The 27,127-nt window shown below is 38.3% G+C and overlaps 1 protein-coding gene across 1 annotated transcript in view; it reads right to left on the minus strand.

The window, feature by feature from the left end:
• Positions 1-240: 240 nt before the first annotated feature.
• Positions 241-27,127, minus strand: part of ZNF407 (zinc finger protein 407) — a 351,767-nt gene continuing 324,880 nt past the window's right edge. The window contains exon 9 of the mRNA XM_052786923.1: positions 241-2,768. Coding sequence (XP_052642883.1) covers positions 1,429-2,768 — 1,340 coding nt within the window. The 3' untranslated portion in view covers positions 241-1,428. The remainder of the gene's footprint in view (positions 2,769-27,127) is intronic.

The following is a 27,127-nucleotide window of genomic DNA, read 5'->3' on the forward strand; positions in this document are numbered from 1 at the left end:
TGATAGGAAACCCAGTTATCTCTAGAGTCAGCATGGTTTATACCCTAAACACTTACACAATTATATTAAGCATGCATGAGGCACACTTCAGAAATTAGATTCTTTTATCTTTATCTATCTAGCGAGCTAGAGAAAGGAAAAGAGAAAAGAGAAAATGCACAGACATAACAGATAGCATTCGTTTGCTCCACTGAATGCCAGTTCTGTTTATTGCTTAATATTAAAAATCATGATGCTTCATTTTAATGCTAACATTTTATTTGAAAGACAAAAAAAATAATCCCCAAACCTTGCCAGTTTATATTTTACATTTGTTTAAAGAAACAAAAGCAGTTGTATCATGAAACAAATCTTTTCAACAAGAACTTGCATTGACCAATTGCAGTATATCCACAAGTAAATAACTGACATTCTGGACTAAGCAAGAAATACAAGGTCACCTTTTTTTTTTTTTTTTTCCTACTTGTTAATGTCAATGTCAGAATTTTCTTTAAAAACCCCCATAACATTTCAGAAGTCGCTCACAAAATGAACTGCAAAATGGTATTTATATGAAGCACTATTTATAAGAAAAACAAAACACTGACAGTGACAATATTTTTTTCAAAAAATGCATTTCTTATGTAGGACTCCCATCTAAAATTAAGTGGAAGTTACAGGCATCAAGTTCTTCTTCCTGAATATGTATAACTGAGAATTTTCTGAAGTGTAGCTTTTTTGAGCTCTTCTTTAGGGAAAGTCCTATGTGATACCACGAAAGTGTAAGCTACTATGAAAATTTCGATTTTAGATGCAAAAAATACTTACTTTGATGACGTATTTTTAGCCAGGGATATTTTAAAGTAAGATTCTAGAAAGCAAAATGTCACCTGTTCTTCTTTAAAATGAAGAAGGGCACCAATTACAGCTTACCTGTAAGCTTACCTGTAAGCTTACCTGTTCACCTTGTTATTATGGGGTTTGTATTTTTGCTTATTTATCTGTTCACAAAATGTACATGTAAGTGGAATTATTTTACTCCTGTGATTATGTTAGACAAAAATGACAGAAGGCAGGGAATTACCCTGAGTTAAAGTAACGTTTAAAAAAAACAACGAACAACAAAGAAAGCAGTGATCAGAACAATATCTACTTTGGGGGGAAGGGGGCTTTTTATCCTCTTTTTTACCCTAATATGCTTGTTTTATAATAATCCCATATAATAATTCTTAGAGCTATTATAACAAGATTGTACTATCTTTTTCAGGGAACTCCTCCTAGCAGCTGACCTTCACCTCCCGCAGGACGTGTATTTGTTACCTGGCTAGGAGGATGTTATATTGAGAAGGTTTTACAGGAAGTGTTCCAGGAACACAGTGCCTCCATGGATCTGGTAATTTCCAGCTTTGCCCTGCATCAAAGCCTAGGAGATGAAGCTCTTCGTGCTTCTTATACTTCGTTATCATCTCTCTGGCCTTGAATTACTTGTGAGCCTCCCTCTGTATAAATGACCATGCTTGTTAACTCTTCTGCTCTATCAGGGGATATGGCTTCTGTTTTTATAGCAGTACCAGCCTGCAAAATCTCTTGAGATCCAGCTGTCTCTATCACAGCATGCGAGTACACACCAGGCTCATCCTGCATGTCTGGTGGCAATTCTGTGACGATGTAGTGCGTTGCACCTTCAGAGAAGTCGCCACCAGAACCCTGAACCATGGCTTGAGCTAATTCTTCTGTAACGATAATCTGTGATATTTCCCCATCTGACTCAACTAAATCCATGTGTTCGCTCTGGACACTGAGCGCGTGGCTACCACCTTCCTGCATAATTATCTGAGAGCCTTCTCTAGCTACCATATGCACAGTCCCTTCCTCGTTTACTATGACCTGAGTGACACCTTCTTTCATCAGCTGGTCGGCTGCAGCCGTATCACATACAGCAAACTGTAATACTCCTTGGACCATTTTCTTGAAGGCAGCCTGAGCTCTCTCCTGAGATGCAATTATAGCCGATGGGTGCATGACCCGCGTCACTACTTCCATAGGTTCAGTATCTTCCTGAGTCTCTTGAACTTCATGGAACATTTGTATTTCTTGTCCCTCTGCATCACTGGGAGCACTGGGCGTCTCTGGGTTTGGCATTTGCAAGAAATCTTTGTGACTAGACCTGCATCTGTCGAGGAGTCCAGATTTGTTTTCCACTTCACCCAGCTCTGTTACAGCACAAAGCAGGGCATCTAATGCCGAGGAGGAGTCTGGAGGATGGACTGTAGCTTCAGAAGCATCTAAAACTTCTTGTCGCATTATCTGCTGCAGTACGGTGCTACTGGAGTCAGGAACTGCATCTATTCGAACGGCTTCCTCCATACCAGTTCCTGTTCCTTCAACCACTACCACCTGCGTTGCACCATCTGCTAACTGCTCGGTAAGTATCTGCCCTGGAACCATACTGCTCACGTGTGAGCCATTTTGATTTGTAGCTATGACTTGCCCATCTTCTGTAATATGGACCACCCTGGCCATCTGACCGGCCATTGCTAGAGTCTGAAGGGTAGCCGCTGCTGTTTCTTCCACAGAGGCATCAATTGCAAAGTCGCCATCGTATCCTTGAATAATAATAACTTGTTGAACTTCTTCAGGTGACTGTGGCTGTCTTCTACTGCCCCGAAAGACCTTCTCTTTAACTGGAGAAACCTCTCCCAGTGCTGCTGCAGTAAAAGGACTTGTAGTTTCCACAAAGGTTGCTCCTTGCCCCTTCAGTCGGCACTCATAGGACTTGGATACAATGCCTACAAGATAAAACGTGTTGTTAACATGATATCATGGCAAATATCAGTTCATTACTTTAACGAATTGTAGCTTAAATGGAGAAAAAATCCTTGACAATTTTTAGATTTCACTGGCAGAAAACACAAATAAAATGAGCAAGTGAACAAAAACAATTTGCATGTTTTCCAAATAACATATTTACAGGTTGAAATAATTGCTGAGTTTAACAATTCTGCAGCCTATTAACAATTTAAATGTGTTTTAAAAAATATGCTGTATAAAAAAGCCCAGATAAATACAGTATACGGTTAAAAGCCATTAACACATCTTTTATAGAAGATCCTATCGGTGATATTTCAGTACTTCAGTAATGAATCTTAGGATCGTCTATTACATTAAACATATCTGGGTGTGAAAAACTGTGGCTGATCTTCTTAATATCCTGCTTTTGTTGGCGAGGTAATTGCCATGCTGTCATTTTGATGCCATTGTCTTTCCCTTCATTTCCCACCTAGCGTCTTCTCCAGCACACCTGACTGACTCAGTCACTAGCCTAGTTACCTGGAGAAAACACTCGGTGGTTTTCTTACTTTAAGTGGGGTATTCTATAAAATATCATCCAGAGAAACCTCAATTACACTTCTTAATTATTTCTACAGGAAATCAATTAACAGATTAAAATACCTGTAACATCTACATTCCAACTGCTTGCTTTGCCACTTGGTCTGGTTTTGGGTCATTGAAGATTTCCTTCTCAGTTCTCATCACTAACAATATAGCTTCACCAAAGCAAATGGTGCCCACAGCTGCACCAAGTCAAGCCCGCCATCCTCAAAGCATGGCCTCAGGATTGCCTTTAGCATTTTTGGGAAGGCATAACTGAGAGCACCTTGTGACCAGCTTTGTGGATACGTTCATGGTAGAACAACTCTAGCACTCGCTGTCTCCCCATGGCAGTGCCATCCTACAACTCCTGTGGCTGCTGGGAAGAGAGCTTTGGGCCACAACCAGTGGACACAGAGAGAAGATTGGCTCCTGGATGCTGAGAATGAGGCAGGAGTCTAATGCCAGATGGGCCTTGGGAAGGCTGATTAAGTCCATGCTGCTGAGACTACCCACACCCATGCTCTAGTTTAAATTCACCTACACAACCTGAAATCACATCTCTGGAGTAACAGGTGTAGCATCTTCTCACTGACACACATAGATATGCCATTGCTTGTTTGGGATAAAACAAGCAAGAAAAAACATTGACTTTTACAGTCAAATTTCAGGCTAGCACTGTACTTTCCAAGCCACCAAGACACTTCTAGTGAACAACATGCTCCCTTGAACTCAAGAGACCAAGAAAATTATACTAAAGCTGGCCTAAGGGGGCTCTTTTACCCAAAGCATAGAGCTGTCAGGCCGTGATCCCACGGAGAACTAAACTGGGCTGTAAAAACCAGAGATTCATTTGCTTAAAGGTAAGTTCACACTTAGGAGCAGTGTTACTCCGAGACCGAGTACTTGGCATCTTGCAGCCTCTAGCAACTTGATATGCTAAGGTGCATATCAAGCTAATATTCCAAGATAACACCAATGCTTAAAAGACTGAGCTCTTGCTAGCATGCATGCATCTATCTATCTATCTGTCTATCTATCCATGTATCTTTTTTTCTATTACAAAGCTTCTGGTGGAGAACCGTACTGTGAAGCACAAGAAGTAATTTTGTTACGCTGAAAGGCTGCAAATCACCTTCACAAGTCTAAACTGACGTTATACAACTTTCTCCATCTTAGTTTGCAAGGCAGGTTATCTTCGGAAAAGAAAATTAACAATTTAAACCATTAGAGTGTTTCCAAGTGATGCTGCATGATAAATCTGGCACATGCAATTGAAGTACATTTTGTCAGGTGTAAGTGAGAAGGAAGCTTACTGTGGTACGACTAGTTCTTATCCCCACTTTTCCTGTGCTCTCTGTAGGCACTGACACTCACAAGACCCCCCAAAGAGCAGAAAAATAGGAAGGGGAAATCAACATAAAATGACAATTATCTTAGCTCCTCCACATTTTACAATAGAGTAGAAGTAATTAATTCTCTCAGGAATCTTGCTTTGTTGACATGATAAAAGAGGAGCCTGGCAGTGATGTGGCACAAAATCAAAATAACTCTACAAATCATGCATTTTCCACTGGATTTCAAAATCAAAATAACTACGATCATAATTTTCACACACGCACAGCAAAATCATGACATCTTTCCCCTAAGATCATGATAATTTATGTACGGGACACAGCATCACTGCATTGAGGAGAAGCTCCGGTCTAGCGAAGGGAAAGAAAAAGGAAATTCATTCTGTTTTCATCTCCTCAAAGAAATGCTGTACCCGTGAATCCATGCAACTCCAGTCTTTGCTGTGCAATTGAATGGGAAGTCTCCTGGGTGAAGAGCTATCCGGTGAATCCCTCGCAGCACTGATAATTATGCCATTCTGACTGCTTACTTAATCTATTTGAATCCAGAGGTGAGTTAAGCCACTTCCTGACCATTAAAGTAAACTACATGGGTAAATACTGCTGTCACTAAGGGGTGTGATGAAGCTTAACTACACCAACATCTTAACCTCAGCTCAGTGCAACCCCAGCTATTCCATCACAGTTCATAAATGCGATTGCAGGTCCATCTTTTGATTCAGCAATTTAATAACTTCGAGTGCTGTCAGTACTGCTTTGAAAAATGGCTCCTATAAAATGTAACAGCCTCAATCAGATTGTAAAAGATTCACCCACTGAAGATTCTTCCATTTCAACTATAATGAATTAATGTTGAGCTGTGTAGAAGTTCAAGTGTCATTTAAACTAATGTGAATCTACTGTAACTTTAAATTTTAACTGGACTATGACCAAGAATTTACTGGGAACATCAACTTCAATTTTAGTGATTTTTCATGGTAAATATGAATTGCAGATTTTACTGGTTTTCTTTTGTTGTAACAGTGAAAAGCCAAGTAGGGAAGATATTTAGAAAACAACATTTATTGAGGCTTAGCTGGTATTTCGACTTCGGAACAGTGCATTTCTACAATGGAGCACTGCTATCCAACACAACATTTGTAGGAATTTTTAGGCATTTAGGGAACATGTCACATTATGGGACTGTATGTAGCAACAAATCATGTTGTCCTACTAAATCCAGCCTGCCTTTCGCCCCCTCTTAGAAACGGCTAAAGAGAAGGGGTAAGTGTTGGCTGACATGGCAAACATAAGCTGCAATACAAGCCCACATTAATATTAGGAAAAGTGGACTTGTTGCTGATTGCATGTCATTGCGAATTAAAAAGATACACAAATAGGCATTAAAATGACAAAATATAACGATACAAGAGCTCACATTCAGACAATTTGTAAAGAGGTGTTTCATATCTAGGGGTGCAATGATCACAGAATTGGTTTCTTTCCAAGAAGTCTGTCATTTCAGCAGAGCCATTATTTATCAGTTGGAGTCCTGAGCGACTGTTAGTTTTTTATTTGAAAATGTCAGGATTTTTTAGACATTAAATCCATATTCGCAGGTTATTTTAATTCTCAGAGACCATGAACTCCCGAAATAGGGCTAGAAGAAATGCTTTGATGTTTAATGTGCTTCTGGGAAACTACAAATAGGGCTTAGTACCTTTTTCCCTCTCTTTTACTCAATACCTGACTTTCTTTTGTGTGTCTGTTTTATTCTTTTGTTACTGTCATCATTTGTTCCCCACAGAATAAATACCTTATTCTTTTGTTAAGCTTACATTTAATTAAAATGTACAGGATTTGTGCAGTAAACTCGAATGAAACAAATAAAACAAGGGCCCCCTCTCTTGAAGGCATACGTTGTGAATGAAAAATGTCATTACAGACTAAAAAATTTTGCAGTAAACAGGGCCTACAGAGAGAAGTTTCCCCCGTAATGACATCCATAAAATACACAAATGGCACTTTTAGTACCATCCTGAATATGGCATTTTCTGTGCTCTACACACAATCTAAATGGTTTGATCATAGAGCATAATACTCCATTGGGTTTATAGAACAATCAATGTTCCATAAAATGATGTATTTATCCAATAGTAGGCTCAGCAGTTACTGGTGTATGACATTGTAGGACACTGGCTTTGTACTGTTCAGCAGCACACATGCTGGCTGTAAAACTTATCTAACACTACTTCAACAACTTCATCTCATCTGTGTCAAGTAATTTGTTGAAGCCTCAGCTTGGTTTAAAAAAACTTGTAATAAAAATTCATAGAATTTTCAGGAGAATGAAAGCTGATGACAATAGAAAGGTCACATTGTGGCGCCAGTCGCGGGGTCGGGGGTCAGCCGCAGTTCTAAAACAGAAAGTAGATTTCATGCATCGTGTAGCAGATAAAGATGGCATTAAGGAGACTTGTCTCAGAAAGAAATGCGTAATGCTTTAGGAAAGTCTGGGCTAATATTATATGTAAAGCACCACTTTGCTCTCAGCCAGCAGCCTCTTTAGAATTCTAACCCTTCCCCAAAAGTTGTAGCAAGTGGTTGTGCATGGTGAGGCTAGGCTGAGGACATCCTTCACAAGGAGCACCTTTAGGACAAAGCAGTAAGTCATAAATGAAATAATCTATTACGACGACGGAAATGATCTGCATTTACACAGCAAGCTTAAACCAGCTATTTTTCCTTTTCTGCAAAAGTTCTAGGAGGCCTGATTTATAGCGCCCTATTCAGCAACACTTAATTTTTCATACTTTGGTGATTAGGTATGTTATTTATTGACACGTACGAATATTTGGTATCTACTAAAATGCAATGAATATTAAATACTGTGAATGCAAAGAAACATCTTTTCTTTCAATTAAATACAACCTTCAAGGAATTTAAAAGATATAGAAAATTCAACTTATGTTGGGCAACTGATTTTTTTTACTTTAAAAGTTATTGTCTATGTGGCAGTACAATATTTTGAATGGTACGGCAAGTCCACCATTCAAATTTACAAAGAAATAATTTAGGCCTTGATCAAGCTCCAAGTTTCTGCTCTTTTTTCTTTCCTTTTTTTTATTAATTACTTTTGTAATGATCTCTAATTAATTAAGTGCAATCTAAGAACTGTGGCATAATGTCATAACTTTGGGATTTCCTTGATTTTTGCAGGCCACAATAATAAGCCCCATTTTTCAGATCTCCGTTCCTTAGCCATAGTAAAAACTATCCTTTCTCATTTGTAAGGTTTATATGTGCAAGCAATGCATGGGCCAGCATTTTCTAAACCAGCTAGTTAAGCTACCAAATAAGAGGTTGTGAAGGCTCATTCATGTCTTCTGCTAAAGGAAAGAAAATAGGATGGGTCAAACCAAGAAGTGAAATAAATCAGCAACCCAAAATGGCTCTGTCAGAACTATTAAGTCCACAAAGGCAGCAAATATTTGTAAAGCAGTACAAATAAGTATACCTACAGGGGATTTAACCAGCTCCCTGAGAGACATTAAAAAAAAAAAAAAAAATCCACTATTGACACCAAGTATGTAAATCTCAAGAGATACCAACGCCGCAAGGTTTTTTTCCTTTCAGTATATTATTACTGTAAAAAGAAAATTAAACAACAAAACCAATTCCCAAATAATGTTCATAGTTTATTTTATACTTAAAAATCCAGTAATGTCATGTTTCAATGCTGAAACTCAAAACATCTTTGGCTTCTAGCTTTGTCCTTAACCACTCAATCATGTTTAGAAACTTCAAGGTCTTGTAAGAATTGCTTGAATAAAGGATGAAGTTTTAACCTTTCAGGTATCTTAAAGCAGCAAATGTCCTTTTAACTTCCTTAAAATGTAAAATGAAATATTTTTGTTATTTTTTTTCTTTTGAAAAACAGACTGAAATTTCCTGCTTGTTATTTTTACCTCCCACACCTTAAAGGACTATGACAACTGCAACAAGAAGAAACAAAAGACAAAACAACACCAAAAGAAATAGCTGAGCCATTCAGTTGGGGTGTTTAGGCAGTTTGGTTTGGTTTAGTTTAGTTTCCCTCCAGTGTCCAATTAACCTTTGGGAAAAGGCCTTCTCTGTGAAAAATTTCAGTTTCTCTTTTCCTGCACTCAAGGTCAAAAAATGAACACTATAGAGCCCGGTGTTATAGAAGCTATGCAAATAAAAAATATACATACCGAAACTCCCACTGATCCTAGCAAACACGTACAGTGTTAACGTGCAGATTTTACAATTGCCTAACCTGCGCAGTAACTGATTTTCTTGTTGACTACTTTTCCTCTTTACCCGCTTGCCACCATGCAGGCTTGTCTTCTCAATTCCTACATGTGAGCAAAAACCTCGCTGTGGCATATACAGCAATTACCTCTATGGGCAAGCAGCATTAGGAATGTATCTGGAGTATTTTAGCTAGCTCTTCCAGTGCAATTTAGCAGCTGGAGATGAGGATAGCCAGCCTGGACATTTCTTGGCAGTCCAGCTTCAAAGGCTACTCTGGCCCTCAGTTTGGGAACAGCTGACATTGATGCTACACGGATGCACTTTCTCCGTTTTATCCCCCACAGTGCAACTGGAAAGTGCCTTTTTAGCACTTCTAAATCAGAATCCCAGTTTCAAGAGGTACTGTTTGTGCTTGGTCAAAGTGGAGATTTCTGCTTACTAGGCAGACAGAACACATAAGCTGATACGAAAAATAGTATGAATGCTAATATGAGAAAATCAGGGGAAAAAACCCCACAAGTTCTGCTCATAAGGAAAATGATCTGGATTTCTGAAATAGGTCTAGTCCCAGACAGTAACTGTTTTGTCAAAAAAGGCAAAAAACCCCCTTTTTGTCATTATTATCTCAGCAAGAGTTTTTGTTTTTCAAGAACATATACATTTAGATCCTGGTCTTATAAACATTTGTTTATCAAGAGTACTGCTTACTGTCATAGTTAGCCTCAATAGTCTCAAAGGGACTAAACATGGTAGCTTGCATTATGCATTGTGTTTGCATAATCAGGCCCTTGGGATTAACAATTCTGAAAGTGGCTAGCCTTCCCTAACGTTTGATGTACATATACGCACTAAAGAGAACAGACACTTGTAAGGGATACCTAAAATAAAACATCACGTTATTAAATGATCAAGCAGAAATTATATTCTTCTGCATACCTATCAAATATGAGTATTGTGATTTCCTGTATTTATTTATTCTGATTTATGCACCCATTCAGTAAAAAGGAGCACCTGTTCTTTGCTGGAGGGCACATCTCAACCCATTTGAAAAGCACAGCAGTTTTTAGGGGGAATGCTTGGGAATAACACAAAATAGAAGGTTTCCCTAGTTCTTTTTGTTAGTTAAGATAGCAGAAACTACCATTTCCAATGTGATAGTCGTATCTGTATTTCATTTATAAATTCAACGATGTTACAGTGTATATTCATATCTTTCCAGAGTAAATTATGGGAAATAACCATTTGTCTTCATTGTAGACACTTTTGTATGTATAGTAGAAAACAAACCTCTATTCAATAACTGCACAGAGGCACCATTAAAATCAAATTTACAGTAAACAGAACCTGCAGCTGGGGTAAAACACTAACTGTTAGTATTTTAATTATCAGTGAAGCTTTCGGAGGTCTAACATCTGCTCATAGCCAAATGACAGCAGCTGCTTGTGTACACTTAAAACAACGTGAATTTCTTCCATAAATATTAAAATGAATTGTATGTTGTGTGTTCATTGTGGCTATATTCCTATTAGGCTGTTTAAGTATATAGGGTATTTTGAACTTCTTTCTTGTGGCAAATTCGTAAAGGGCTGACCTCTTCAAAAGAATGAGAGGCAAAGACAGCAAAAATTCTTGAGTCTGTAAATTGGAAATGTTTAGAGACAGTACTAGAGGTCACCCTCTGCCAAGACGTTGCTAGTAAATGCTAACAAAACATCAGCGATAAGTTCTGATCATTGTGCACTATAGTAACTTCAAGGACAGGACTTCTCAGGATGCAAGGTGTCAGGAGTCTATGGGATGGGTTATATCAAAAGCTAACGCTCATCTAATAATTAAAGCAATTAATGCACTATCTTATCAGAAAAAAATGTTCTGTTTCAATAACCAAAGCATCAGAGGAGATGAGTGGACTCTCTTTCATGGACTTCATCAAAATCATACTGGAATAAGCCCTGATTCATATGATTAGAAATAATAAACTGTCAGGAAGAAGGAGCTATGCTGGGCCAATATGACATCAGTTAATTTTGCTAAAAAGGGCAACCTTCATAACTTAATTTTGCAGCTTTTTATCTGGACCCTGACATACAGTCGATATTTTCCTTTTTGTCTCTCGCCTGCTCAGCAATATAGGAAAGAAAACTGGAGGAGTGACATACGTCTGGTCAAACGGTAGAGGCTGGCACCATGAGAGAAAGAGAGCCTTGCAACCAGTTTCAGAAGAAAATAAGGGAAGGGGGTTCTATGGTTTTAACTTGTACAGGTTTTCAGTGGAGAAAGATTAGACGCTTCAGCCTTACACGTGTAACCACAACATAGGATCAACCACCAGTACAGCTGTCCCCAACACTGGTCCCTGGCATAAGATGAAGGTGAATTAATTATGAAGGCAGTTCCCAAGCTTCCGACATCAGATTTCCCACCCCAAAAGTCAGTCTCAGTGCAAGGGGTCCAATAACTTCTGAGAAGGAGGGAATAGGGCTGGTTATAGGTGGTCCAGTTACAATGCAGAGGCCTTCTCCTGAGTGCATCAAGGCTTATCATGTCTAAAACGACGATCGTGGGGAAAGATGCTGATTTTTCAGCTCAGAGCCACAGGCTTAGCAGTAATGCTAGGATTACTTTGGAAGCGTGAAGCAGGGGTACATGCTGGTTCTGGGAAGTGGGATGGGAAGTAGAGGCTGGAGAGATGGGTAACTAACTCTTTTATACCACTTTCAAGGGTTGAGTTTGTGACAAAGTCTTCTTTTCATGATTCACCTCTGGTGAAGGATGGAAGCAGCATGTCACCAGCATATCTTCAAAGGAAGAGCTGTTCATATAATTGACCCTTCTTCTGACAGAAATATATTTTCAGTGCTACTGATAGAGTAGTACTTAAATGAGCTGTCTTCCACTGCCAGCGTTAGAAGGCGCTAGGCTGTACGTAGATAAAACAAGACAGAAGACACCAAAGGTGGTGCTTTCTGAGCCATCGCTGAGCACTACCGACGCAGGAATCGCTAAATGGTGTGTGTGCCTGGGCTGCATGGGAAGTGCAGAGTAAACTGTTGCACTGCAGCTCTGCCAAAGTGCTCAGAAGCTCCTTATTCGAGTTGCTTCCACTTGGCTGCAAAGTTGTGCTTTCAAGATCTGAATAATTTTCATACTACTCTGTCAACAAAACTACCTAAATTGTTCGTTAGCTAGAGGTAGAAATCAACAGCTTTTAGATGGCATACGGAGTTAATACTAAATTGGGAGGAAGTGTTAACATCATTTCAAAGAAAAACAGGATGTAACATAAGTAAAGACAAAAATAATGCAAGATTCAACTTGTGCTGCTGCATAGTAGCACTTGTGGAGAAAGTAAATATGCAAAAATGACATTCAGTGAGAGAGAAGTCCCTTGAGAACTGTAACGCTGAAGAAATTTAAAGAATGACAGTGTTCATCAAATTACATGTGAGTTTATGAAAATGTAAAACAGGAAAAGAAAACAGGCCAAAGCAATTTTTAATTGCACATGCAAAGGCACGTCTGCTGCACATTGTTCTGGTACAGATACAACTGAATTATGTCTTGACCTCTCTAGGGGAGGGATCTTGACTAAGGAATATTCAGAATAGTGAAACAAGAACTATTAGAAGGCTGACTTGCATGGAAATATTGAAGGTTTAAGTGCACATATTCTGGCTACATATTCTGCAAATGCTGAAGAAGGAGGAAAATTTTTGTCCCTTTTCGATCAGCATAACCCGATTTTGTTGAAACACTAGAACATTCATGCCATACTGCAGGAAGACGTTTGGACACGTTGAGCAACCAAAAGCCCATTCAGCTACCTTGCCCACTTCCAGGTGCCAGGGTGGCAAAGCTCCCAGATGGAACAAATTGACTGCACAGTAGTTAGAATATGATTTAACCCGAGCCATCACCATTTGTACTGCAAATCCGTACTACTATGTTCAGAGAAACATAGCACGCAATTCTGCAGTAACTACTTAGTTAACTTTTGTAAACAACTCCATTGTGAACTAAAGTTCACCCAAGACCGTGGCGTCTTAAGTCGTAAAAAGACAAAGAATTTGCAATGACTGTCAATCATAGGAAGCATGAATCCTATTCAAATATGGACTAGTAAACAAACCCTGCCACCCTGTCAGGTCATTTCATTAGCTCTTGTTATTTTTTCCTTCCTGAGGCCCAATTTAGACTAGGAAAAGATGGAATATTTTAAAACTTACTAGTGATCACATTTTTCTAATATATTTTAAATGCCACTTAGCTCTTACTTCTGATAGCACTCGACAGCACCCATATATATCTGCCTACAACTGAAGCCAAATAATGCTTAACCCCACGTTAACTACATGATGCCAAGTGGTTTAAAAACACCATGGTTCCTAGTATACTTGTCTGTAGCATGATGCACAGTGCAGTGAATGCACTTCTTATTCTGCTGTTATGTGGGACCTGCTATGGCATCGTTAGTGGTAACATAAGTGGACCCCGAGCACTTTTACTATTGCTGGAACTTAGCTCACATTTTTCAGTGCAGTAGACAAAATTTCAGAGGAATTGATAATCATTTTTGTGAAAGCAGTAAAGCTTGTGATATGCGACAAGACAGAGACCAGATAACACCCCCACCAAAAAAACCAGCAGCCTGGAGCTAGATACCTGGAAGATCTGATTTTCAAAAACACTGAGAAACTAACAGCTCCTGCTGACACTTATGTTAAAGGGTTCTTATTTCAGCTACCATTTTTTTTAATACTTCTTACTCTTTTTCCAGCTACTGTAGTTTAGGGAACTAATGGTTTCCTAACTTGGCGGCACGTAAGAGACAAAACACACAGGAGGACTCATTGTGGTCTGTCATTTCAAAGATGTGCAGATTAAAGAGCTTCTGAGCAGCCCATGGCATCACAGGTTGAAACAGCTGCTACAAGTCCCAGGTAGGGCTTAGAGATTTTGTAGGTATATCTTTTGGTATATGTTCCAGTGCTCCAAAACCCATTGAGGTTCACCATTTCTTTCAGTGTGTCTCCAAGTGCCCTTAAAACATTATTCAGGTGCTTCTACTGAAATAAAAAGACTCTAAAGCTACCTGAATGATATTATTTTCTTTATAAAAAGAAAATACACATACGAAAATGTACACAGACAGAACAAAAATTCCATCAGTGTCTAAAGAACAAACTAAAGGAAGACCCAAATTAATGTATTTCTTCTTCCACATGGTTTTTAGGGTCTCTTTCACAATAGAGTGAATTTTATGGAAGATTTTTAGGTCTGTGTTCTTAAAGCTAATTTCCTCAATGCAGAATTAGGAAGCAAAATAAAATTGGCCTGCTTTCCACTAGTGCTAGGCACAAGCACATGCAAACGCAAACTGAACAGAACGCATTTAAAATCTAATAGCATTTATCTAACCATGTGCTTCTAAAACTGTATCTCCTGAATTGCTCACAATTAGTAATATATTTATCACTAACACCATAAAATGAAAAAGCACTATTCTAACTTTTCAGGCAGAGAAGTGAAAAACAACAAAAAGTGTGTTGCCAGGGTCACACAAGGATTCCCAGGTGTACTGAGTCCCAGCTTTATGTCTTAATCACAGCATTATCATTTCTTAGAAGAGCCTATTGTCAACTCCAAGAGTTGAGGTACTCCATTTACCCACAGTGAAGCACTAGTCACATCATTGCAATTTTCCTGATAATGCCCTGTCAATGAATCAACCCCATGTTCATGAGCAGAGAGGAGTTCAGTGTCCACGTATCCTATAATGAGGAATGCTGGGCTGCAATCTCTGCTGAGATTGTCATAGGTGTCCACTGATACCATCTGCAATTACAGAATTTTATGAGATGGAAACTGGTTCATTATGAAAAAGACTCAAGTCTACCAGTTCATTTCACAGATGTCAGATGGTAGACTTCCTGATCATCACAATTCTTGCAAGTGCGTAAGAAGGGGCCTGTAGTTAGACTTTTGGGAATTAAGCATATAGCTAATGCTAAGCATAGGCTTAAATGCTTTTCTAAGTTGGACCCAGCCTATGACATTCAAAACAGGGACTTACACTCTTTCATTTCTGCCTTACAAGGGCCAAACCAGCACTGCTTTTTACCAGAGGAAGGCAGTCACAAAGTTAGCTAAAAATCACTTTTGCCCCCAGCCAAACCTCTCTCTCTTAGACTGATTTCAGCCTGATTCCAACTAAGCAAAATGACTATATGAACATGTTCAAAAGCATCAGCTGAATTCCATTTTGAATTGTCACCTACTCAAATAAATGCAGACATTCCTTTTAGAAGGCTAAAGTACATTATGTATAACTATACATTTTTGTAGTTTTTAAAATAAGTTTTATCGAAAACCTTCACTGCTACATTTAAGAAGAATGTCTAGAGTGGAAAATGTTGTTGATAAATCTTTCTTCTCACAGAGTAATCCCTCTCACATACGTGTTTTTGCACTCTGAGACAATGATATACACACCTTCAAATCTGGTAACTATCAGCTTAAACATCTTCATTTCAGACAAGTCAGTCTATTTAAGAACACAGAAATTAAAACCATTCTCTAGGGACTGAAAGAAGTACAGATTTCTTCTGCAGCCATCAAGAAATGAAGCACTGTTTGCTGTAATATAGCCCCCTCCACCCCTTCCAAAATGACCCTGTTTCTGTTGGAGGTGAACCTTGCTGCATTTATTCATTCCCTTTTTAACAAGAGACCACAGAAAAATCCAAGCTAACAGAGTGTTTAGCAAGAGGACTTAAAACACTAAATGCAGGCCATAGTGCTGCTCCACGCTTTGGGTGAACTTTGATACTCTGCAGACCGAATGGAAGGTGCTGACGACAACCTCTATCGTCCTAAATATTAGGAAACCTGCTTATCTGAGAGACTTCCTTTCTCCTCAGGCAACTACTTCAAGTGGCAGTGACAGACACGCTCAAACCATGGTCTCTGGCCTTTCATATGTTCCTTTCACAGGCCAGTTTCCATAACAAAGATATACTCCCTCTTGGTCAATTTATCACAACCTCCCCGAACGCTTCCCCTCCCACACACGCACTTGGTATCCCCTCTGCCTCATCACGAAGAAACAGAACAAAAGCCCACCAACCACACAAAAATTATATTGTAGATTTGTAGATTAATGGGCTGATTCTGGCATCTCAATTCAAATGGATTTACAACCACTATGTTTAGCCCTGTGTGATTTCAAATAGAATTACTTCTGATGAATTTGAATGCAAATTCACAAAGCATTAAAACAAACCGTGTTTAAACTCATTGGTTCATCAGATGCAAATATCGTGCATTAAGCAGGGAATACCCATTCATGAAAATAATGAAAACTGACACCAATATAATAAAATCATTACAGGTTTATGGATTCTGGGACTTAAACAAGCCATACCCTTGCTTCTCCTAACTGATTAAATGCTTCTTTGCAGTTTATGTTTGATCTGCAATTCAAAACCAAATTAGTTCAGTCTTTGAGCCCAGAACCTTGGAAAATTGCTAGGAGGTTCTACCTCGGATTTGTCTGGGGAGAAGGGCCGGGTAAGGAGACGAAACCGTGGGGGCAGGGAAGCTAGCAGTGCAATTGAGAACAGACCGCACAGGAGAGGAAGCAGTCAGATAAATCGAGGCTTACAGACTCTACCGGCAAGCATTCATAAAACCACCGCGTGAACAGCGTTGTGCAGAACAAAAGGCAATGATGATAAAATTAGGCACTTTTGTTTTATAAAGCTGGCACAGATGGGCCTGTCACACCATGTGCTTCATTTTTATGAAGCCTCAACCACCTTCACTTTGCATCACGTTTGTAGACAAGGGGTTTAAGTGCAGTAGGGCAATGGATTGCCAATTATTTCTGGGATTGTCCCACCGCAAGCAAGCCAAAATGAATGCAGCCATGTTCTAGCTGATAAAGTAGATCTCTGGAGTTGCATCTAAACAGTATCTATAGCGCGAGTCTTCCATTAATCCCCCTTGTCTAATTATCATGAACAAGTTTTCATTTTCAGTTAGATGACAACAGCCTAGCTCAAAAGTTTCCAGTAAAATCTTTGTATCTAGATATTAAATTCTTCTCATAATGATGAGTTTTAAAACAGGAAAACATCCCTCACTGAGGCATGTAATGCTGATAATGCACTATATTGCTGCACAATCTATGCAGTATAAAAAGTTCTTTGCTGCATCATGATCTGATCCAATTTGTGCATAAATAGCACTTGTAATAAAAGGAAATGTAACACAAAGTTTTACTTAAATAACAACTCCAAAAGAGGTTGGGAGATAATGTAGCTAACAGGCGACAAAAAAATTAAGGGCAATTGCAATAGATCTTTCTCAAAATAATTTGGTTTCTCTTTTTCTTTTTTTTTTTAATCCATTCACACCTACATTAAGTATTTCAAACCGAAATATTTAGAGATTTATATGTTGGGTTGGTTTGAGGGCAATTTGGTTCATAGAGTTCAGGTACCATCTAAATGTGCAGCAAACACCAGAAAGCCCAACTTTGAAAGTAACTTTCTCCATAACTTTAACCGGTCGTCCCAGGAAAGCTCCTACTTCGGAGGACAGAGATGCATGAGTGAAAAGATCTAAGTAGCTGTGAAGTCCTTAAGATCTACATTTTTAAATGTGAATGCCTTGAATTAGATACTCAAATCTGCATTTAAAAGACCATTAGACATTTCTATGAGGCAACACGCAATACTACACTGATAATGTAGCTGACACTGGGCCACAGGGGATTTGAGAAGCCTGGCTGCTCTAGCATTGCAGCAGTCCAGTACCCACTGTCTCCATCAGCTTTTATAAAGCCTTACCTGGCCAGCAGATCAAGGACGTCCACTCCTATGACAGCCCTGCAATTTGTATCTATGGCTTCGTTACCTCCAGCGCACAGCGCATGGAACAATACTGGTCAGAGGTTAACAGTAAAATCACGGCCACATTCAGGACACGGACAAAATTCCCACTGACTCACAATGCGATTAATACAATTTTGGAGTAAAACAAACAAACAAAAATCTGGATTCTGCTCATTCTTCATCATTTAATGCCAGTGTTCTGAGATCCATCCTGGACTCCAACTGGCATTAAGATGCTGGTTAAAAGCTACCTAGTCCTGAATCGCCTGGGATAGTCACTATGTTTAACTCTGTTGCTCTTCTCACACCCTTTTTCATAAGCACAGTCAACATAAGTATTTGGGATGGACTCAAAATGTCTGTCACATTTTCTTATCAATTCTGAAACTGGTCCTGAACCTAGACTAAAATAGCTTCTGATTACAGATATTTTCTGTGAATCACGAGGCAGGCGAGGACTTGTTTTTTCCTCATGACCTATTGGCTAAGTTTTTGAGTACTGCTGAGAAGCTGCTGTAGCATTAATTAAAATTTGTACTGGTTGAAGTGCTATATCACGAAACCTTGGCTTTAAGAGTTGCTGAATACCAGATCAAACTCCACTTCTCAGTGCTACACGCATCTTCTGGGTTTTTTTTTTTTCACTGCATGAATGTGGGAGAAACACAATACTCAAGCATAAAGGACCACCTTAATCTGCATTAGAATGAGATGTACGGGTATGTAGTAAGTGCCAATCTGAGCACTCAGATGTGGAATTAGGACTCCGTATATAGGCACTTATTTTAGAAAGTGGATCTCAGAGGATATATAGGGTTGCCCACTTAGCTTGGAAAACCCTGCTCCAGTTTTAAAAGCTACTTGTCACTGCAGAGCAATTTTGAAGCAAAGTGGTATGTTTGGTGGCCTCATTTGCATGACAATACCCAGAATGCTCTCCTAACTCACAGCTATTTCATGGAAGGGCTGATGCATTCAAGCTTTGAGAATAAACCCAAATCATGTGGGTGTACCGGTGCATATAATTTTAATACTTCCCCCCCTCCCCAATCCATGTGCAAAAGGTAGAACTACTGAAGTGGGTAATCATTATAGGTAACCGAACTAACCTGTTTGTCATCAACATTTACTAGAAATCAAAATTAAGAATGGTAGTTTGGCAAGTCTCTAGCACATTCATTGATTAGCTAACCATCTCGTACCCACATGTATGTATGCTTTAAGTCTTGACATCAGTCATCAAGGTTTCTGTCCCAATATATTAACAATTAGAAAAACTAAACAACTTATAACACAAAGCACAGATATAGAATAACAGTTCATCAAGATGGACTTCGCCCGTCTCCTGCACTTCTCTCCTCCTCTCTCACAGCTTGCTACACAAAATAAATGCACTACATTGACTTACACTGCAGTACAGAATATCACAGTCTGCTCTATTGTGTGGATTTCACTGCTGAGAAGCTGTAACACTAATTGTCAGTTTCCCACGATCAAAGTAATTTGGTTAAATAATTGGTTTACATTTACTATATTTTATTTGCCTCACAAAAATAAATGTTATAACAAAAGAACATCTGAAGAGGAGGGAATGCTATGGTGATAACACCAATATGGTGCCAACATATGGAGAAATATGTGTGTTTTGTGCATATAAACAATGACATGAAGCTTCAGCTGTTTAGAGAACAAAGCTTTACACCTGAGTTAACATTATGATATGTGCATTCTGGTGTGTGTGCGTATGAGGGGTGAAATTCTTCTGCTATTGGATTTTGGCACTGAACTTAAAGAATACTGTTTTAAGTGCTGATTAACTGGTGATCATTTATAACTTATTCTTGATAGGTGATAAATGATGGCATTTCTTCTTTTCTATTTACTCTATCAGTTACATGAAGTCTGCACTCACATACAAAACAATGGCTTTTCTATACCTAAAATCAGGTTGATGACATCATGATAACCCTTCGAGCCATTCTTGGCTTTTCAGATGTTTTTCTCTCTTATATTTTATATAATCTGTGGATTTGACCACAATTTTTACAGCTCCTCCCCAGATGCAGAAAGAGAACACAGTAACTAAGTGCCTGCAGCAGTCGACAGAAGCTGTTTCCTTTAACCTCTCTCTAGACTACCAGGCGTGAAGAACGGCCAAAACATTTTCCTTCAGTCACCAGAGTGCCTCTTTTTCCAAATGTCGCTAAACAGCTTCATTCAGAATAGGCTGCCACTGGAGTTCCTTCAAAATTCTGCCAGAATGGCTTAAACTCAAAAGTAATTAAAAGCCTCTGAAAAACTCATAAGTCAAGGGAGTGGCATAACACCCATTAATTACAGTGCTCAGTGATGTCACACCTGTGACTTATTAGAGGCTATCCTGAAGTGGGTTCAGAGCTGCTGTTCATAATTTATAATGGTATTTTGAAGACTGCCTATTGAAAAGCAGTATCTAATTGGGATGGTACATATTGAATAATAGCTGATTGCATCATATAAAGAATAATATGGTGGCTTTCACTGTAAAACTATCACAGACGAACACAGATTTAAATACCAAACACACCACCACAAAATGGTGCACCTGCAGTGGGACCACGATGCTGTGATAACTCTGATCTAGTTTGACTGTAGCTCTGTTAACTACAATCAACAATCAACTCTAAGAAGGACAGAAAAAAGAACTTCAAAGGACAAAGTGATTGCTGTTTTTTCCAATGGGTCCTGGTGTTGACTGATTTTTAATATGTTAATACTGTTACCAGAATCAGAAGGTCTAAATACTTTTGCTTCATTATTCTTGGCTGTAGTTGCAGGATTTAAACATTTGTAAGGAAAGTAAAATCCTGAACAGGTTACCTGAAATAAACAGGGGTACCTTTATTTCCATCAGTCCTCAGATGCTATTTTTGATAGAATATAGGACACATTGTCTACAGAACATTAACTTAAATTATATAGAACAATACTAAATTTTATGAATTTGCAGTAAAATTTGTCTGTATTTGATAGTCATTTACAGACAAAAATATTGCAATGTTTCTGCAACAGATTAAAACCTGCAATTTGCTTTTTTCCTTTGTCTGTTTTGAGTTTAAATGGAAACAAACCTTACAGTATAGAATTGGCTTAAGGTCACCTGTCTACAAGGGATTACTGTGTAGTTCCTTTTATATTTTTCCCCCTACTAGTTTGAGGGACAAAAGGGCAGCAGTACCCTAAGGGCTTTTTCAAATAACCTCTTTAGCAAATAAAGTCATACCCTATGTATAGAGGCCATTTCATCCCAGTCCCATGGGCTGCCTGTAGGGTAAAATACTGAATTTTTCTGGCATATGTCAGTGAAGGTGAAAAAGAGGACCACTACTTACAGAAAGTTAAAGGCTGAATGAAAGCATGTGAATTTCCTTAATGCGCTAATTTAAAGCACTGTATATCGCAGCTGAAAAGATCAGATATAAGCATCTTGGAGAAACACTGGAATACATTTATGTGAACCATACAGAGACTCACGTACCAACAACTGATTTACTATGGCTTGAAAACGCAACAGATTCAGCTTACCTGAAATCCTAAACAAACAAACAAGTAAATATATTTTCTCCGGGGAAAATAAATAAAACAAAATTGGGCCTTTTCTCTGTGGATGTAATCTTATGACTGTATCAACTTAACATTACCATAAACATCTCTGAAATCAACTGTCAAGAATCTGTTATGCTTATTTAAATTACTATTATTGTTGTTTTTACTGCTGCACTTGCTGCACCCCACTTCTGTAATTGGTTAAAAGATAACGTGCAAAACCCCAAACTTTCAAGTATTCGTAAGGTATAAAATCATGGTTTTAAAACAAATGATTTGACAGCTGCAAATGCAGGATAACACCTAGTTACATTATAGAAACAGTGTGGATAATTACTTTTTTCAAAAGGAAAGACTCCATGGACCACAGTCCTGTCTGAATTTCCCTGCAGCTCAGATAATGTGCAGTAATACAAATCCTGTTGTCACCTCAACCTAAGTCTTTTTATCATCTATACATCAGTAAGAATGATGAGAGACGTCCCATGATTCTAACAGTCTTCCTTTGAAGGATCCACATGTTAATTACTGCACTAATTATGGTTTTTGAATAACCAAATGAAGTAAGCAGTCTATGGGAGGTACAGGCATAAACCTAAGACTGAGAAAATACTAGTTACTGAAGTCATCAGTGTAAACTGACACATTGAACATGCTTAAAAGAACTAGAAGAAGTAGATTTTAAAAGACAAGCATCTTCAATAATTAGGGTTCCATACAGGAAAAAGAAATGTTATTTCTTAATGGCAAGTGCATTTAAACTGTTATCTAAAGATCTGAAGGTAAGCCTGCTTAATTCACTGCTTCTTCTTTTGTTATTAGGAAAACATAATTGTTCCAAATAATTAGCACTAGAGTACATCACAAGCTGACAACAAAATTATAGAAATCTTCATATTCAGATCCGTCTAGCTGGCTATTAGGAACAGTTTCTGATCATAACCCATTAGTTGAAGTGCTGTGAGTTCTTGATTGCCACCAAATAACCTCAGATATCTGCCTAAGTTAACAGCCTCTATTTATTCAGAGTTTTCTTGACAGTAAAAATTGCTTACGATTTTTACAGCTGCCACACAAAAGAACAGTATCGGATGTGCGCACTTGGAAGATTAGGTGATAAAATAATTGAAATGTGGATTTTAGACACATTTTTAACTCCTGACTTTCTAAATGAAAAACAGCTAAGGGATTTCAGTGTGCTACAATGGTACTATTGGCTTTCCTGTTTATTAAAAATTAAAATGAACACATTCAGAATCTTTCTAGTTGTGATGTCCATGCTAATTAAAATAAGATTTCTTTGGGGTGAGTTGTTTTGGCATAACAGCCCTACTTTGTCCTTTTTTTCCATTGAACACCACCTAATCAACAGCTAAAGATTTCTCTCTATCTTAAAGCTCAATCCTTTTTTTTTTTTAGGTGCTTTCTTGTGAATAATGCCAGGACATAAACGGCTGTTAGTTCATTTCTTGAACAGCTAACTAGCATGGATAGCACCACAGCAAAAGCTACCAGAAAGTGTGGCATATTTTTCAAAGACACTGACAAAGGAATGTTCTGACAGAAATCACTGCTGTAACTCCAAAAGGGAAAAAAAAACCAACAAAAAAACGCATGTGCACATGATGAGAAGGGAAGCGTACTCTCTTAGTTACTTACCCAGCTTCAGTGAGTGGATTATTGATAACGTAATACAGACAAAATGAAAACTTGTTTAAATTTCCAATCTAATACTTTAGTTATCTATAATGCTATTTGAAGCTGCTTTCAAAATGTTTTTTTGTGATAATAGCTTGGTTTATAAACCTACAAAGCTTTCTGTCAAATCCCATGAGGGATAATTTTGATTACTAGAGTAATTAATGATGCTGGATAGTAATATGGATTTTCTGTTAAGATTTGAGTTTGAAGTTAATTAGTCTCCACATTATGATTTGCTGATTAATTACAGATATTTAGTTATAAAGAGAGATGTTAATTATTAATCTAAAAAATCATCTAGTGTAATTAACTAAAACTTTGACGTCAGTCACCACTCTCCTTGTATGTAACTTCCAAGGTGCCAATTCTGCGGAGGGAGGCACAGGCCTTCCCCAAAAGGTAAAAAAAATCCTTCTGCTATCTTTTTTGTGTATATAGTACAGTGAACAAATTTTACTCTTAATTTGTCAGGACAAGCCACCCACTTTGAGGCAGGACAGTAACGTAATTCTTGTCGAAGTACTGATCTCTCATCGCTTATTCCTACAATATGCCTCATCTTATCACAGAAAAAAATGTGCTATAAAAGAAATTCCACTATGACTCTTAACTGGGTGTACTCTTGAAATCATGTCTTAACCTCACAGCTGTGATGTTCTTCTGACTGATGGGCTTTGTGAGTTCCCGTGTTGAACTCTGGAATGAGCTTCAGCCTTGCTACAGATATCTGTATTTTCCAGCAGCAGCAGCCTTTAGCAGTGCCAAGACAATATTAGAGAAAAACTACTAATTAATATAATAACTCAGTTAGAATTTGAAATCAACTTCTGTTTAAAAAGAAACCCCATCTTATCTTACCCCTCCCCCCCCCTTCCCTTCTCATCTGCAAGGAACAAATCTTACTGTTACTGTAAAGGGGAGGGGAATGCGATTAAGAAAAAGGGTTAAACCAAAAAGCATCAGCAGCACACCAATGTCCTGGAATTTACCCTAGTAACACAGACTCTGAACAGGGATCTGTTTACATTATCTCTAGATCATCTTGACAATATTCATTCTCTATTTACCTAAATGAGGCAATATGATGATATTTATTGCTCAGAATGGCTAAATATAGACTTTTCCTGAGCACTCAGTACCATAGTGGGAGGTTTTGCTCTAATCTACATCTTTAAACTGACAAGCTGGAGCATTCCTAATGAATGCCTCTTTTCATCTGGATGTCTGTGTGTATTTGACAGTATAAATATTTAGCAATATCGGAGTCAGCTTGTGATTTTACCCAGATGGACTGATTGATGCCTTGGCTTGACGTTGCCAAAGACAATCCGTGTAGTTATATAAGCAATTTCCCTCTTACTTCCTAAGAAGCAATTAGGTGGCCAAAGGCAGCAACCCAAAAATAGTGAGAATACTTCTGGTATCAGCTGACAACTCTGAGGGATAAATAAAATATGGTACTTAAATTATTACCACTTTACTTTCATGAATCATGGGATTAAAGCTTTCACTTCTAAAGTACATATAAATTGCAGGGTTTCTTATGTCTGTAATTTGCAAGAATCTAAGTTAAAATACCAGCTAATCAGTCAACTCACATTCACCTTGGGAAAAGTACCACCCTTCCTTGTCATTTTTGTAAATTGCATGCCTAAGCACCAATGTTATTTTCAGGGGGAAAAAAAGCTTGTTGTCAATAACATATATTGCAGTCTAGTTAAAACAACATTTGTTAAGGTTTAATCGCAAATGTAATCTGCTTTTAAAGTTTAGACAGAACGCTCAGAGAAATTCAAGGGACAGACAATAAATCATTTTCTCCTATCTTGGGTGTGAACAAGGTAGGCTGGAGTCTTGCAGGTGTGCTGCCTTTTTCTCCTACATGTTGCAGACTGTTGCTGGGTTTTTTCATAAACTGTGCAAAAATACAGGGACTCCAGCAGCTAAGAAAGAAGGAATTTTTGCACTATCTGACTTCCAAGCTACATAAGCTGCACTTATATCGTTAAAGATTCCCAATCATTTTATTCAGTTTGTACCTTTGGCATACACTTTGTAATTCATAATGTGTCTGCATAACAAATTGCAGCATCGAGAAGTTTTAGCTAAATTTCATGCACACACGTATAAAAATATCTGAATACACAAAAATCCTGGATGCTGAATGTCAGCTTTACATTAGCTATGCACTGTTTGTCTGTGTCGGTTTTACATGGTGTAAGATGCCTGCAATGATTATGTCATGTGCTCTTATGCATGTTAGTGCTTTGGGGGGAAAGAACAGTCGCACATTATTTTTGGCAACAGTACAATTCACATGCCTCAGCTATGTTGTTGACTCCGGTCCCCTCCCCGAACACCTTTAGTTTCTTTGTTTTCTATTAACTCATCCCAGTCTTTGTATAACCCATGCAACAACCCAGGAGAAAGGGCAAGGAAGACATTATTCTTCTTGACACTAATACCTATAGATCCTGTTCTGCAGTGATACCTCTCCCTATCACAAAGTATCTCAGCTAACAGAATTCTCCAAACTCAAGAGCTGGCACCATTAATATATTCCACAGGCAAGTGGGACACAATGCCCACCGGTAATCAGACATACACAACAAGGCTTCTTGGGGACTGACTGCCTGCTTGCAATGTACAGGAGCTTTAGGTGCAGTACGCATCGGCTACAGCACATTCTTCTGAAAGGCAGTCTCCGACTTACCTGTTTTATTATTATTCTGTGACCAGCTACGTGCCAACTAAAAATAAATGTATGCTGTTTTGTATTTATTGGATTTGATTAGTAATAAATTTGTTATTGACCAGATCCAGAGTGCAAAGGCCTGAGGCACAATCCGATGGTCTCTACTCACTTGATCATTACACCCTGCACTTTCAATCAAGCTGCATTGAATTGTGTTACTCTGTGTTTTGCTTTTGAATTGTCTGGTTTGAAAATGGAGGGTCGGAGATGGCGGGAGAGGAAAGTTGATGTTTTCTAGTGAGAAAATTAGGAAAGAAAGGGAAGGCTGTCCCTTTAAACTGGCAGATAACTACAGTACAATACTAAAAGAAATCTGGTGATAGAGTGCACCGTACATGGCACAATCCGTTGCACAGGTTGACGTGAGAAATGACTAGGTCTGATAAGGCAAAGTTTAGAATAAACTGCATTGTTTTACAAAATATGTCATCGGGAAAAATGCATTAACTCTAATCAGCCAAAATGGTGTGATTCATTGCTTAATTTCAGGGTACCAGGCTATAAATTACATCAGGCCTGCCACAACTAATTTTTGCAGTGGCATACTAGATGAAAAATGAAATGTCCAAGTGGCTACAAGTGAAAAGCTTCCATCTTTCTTCCACAGCTGAATATTACTTACTCTAATGATGTATAATAGCCTGCAACTACACTTAACCTGTGCATTAAATGGCAGCACAAACTGTTTACCTAGAGTTATGAAGAAGAAAACAGCAAATCAAGCAAGGGAATCTAGAGTGTGTACATTAACCTCCCACATGCCAACATAATTGTCCCCTACAGATGATGTATAACACTGACTCCAAATCATACTTATTTTTTTTTCATTACACGTAATAGCTTATGCTTCAAGTATCAAAAGTGTCACAGCACGTGTGATAAATTGATGCCAAAATGTACCTAATTAATAAGTCTGATGATGTTTAGATTAAAACAGATGTTGGTTATGTTGTTAACGGAACAGCAGCTAATAAAAATAATTGCAACCTATATGGCTAAAAACTGCAGGTATTATTAAAAAGAACAACAAAACTATGTAATATCTGAACAGTACAAAATGGTTAGCAAGGTTTTTTAGGTGAAAATGTTCTTTTATGTACAAACACCTAACAGCAGATCAAAGCAATTAATCAGATCAGCAGTACTAACAACTGCCCCTTGTTTAAAATCCATAGCTAGGCTTTGCATGGAGCTTACTTTTACCGGTGATACTCTGTGCGCAACAA

This window comes from Harpia harpyja, chromosome 5, assembly GCF_026419915.1.
Source record: "Harpia harpyja isolate bHarHar1 chromosome 5, bHarHar1 primary haplotype, whole genome shotgun sequence".
Classification (NCBI taxonomy): domain Eukaryota; kingdom Metazoa; phylum Chordata; class Aves; order Accipitriformes; family Accipitridae; genus Harpia; species Harpia harpyja.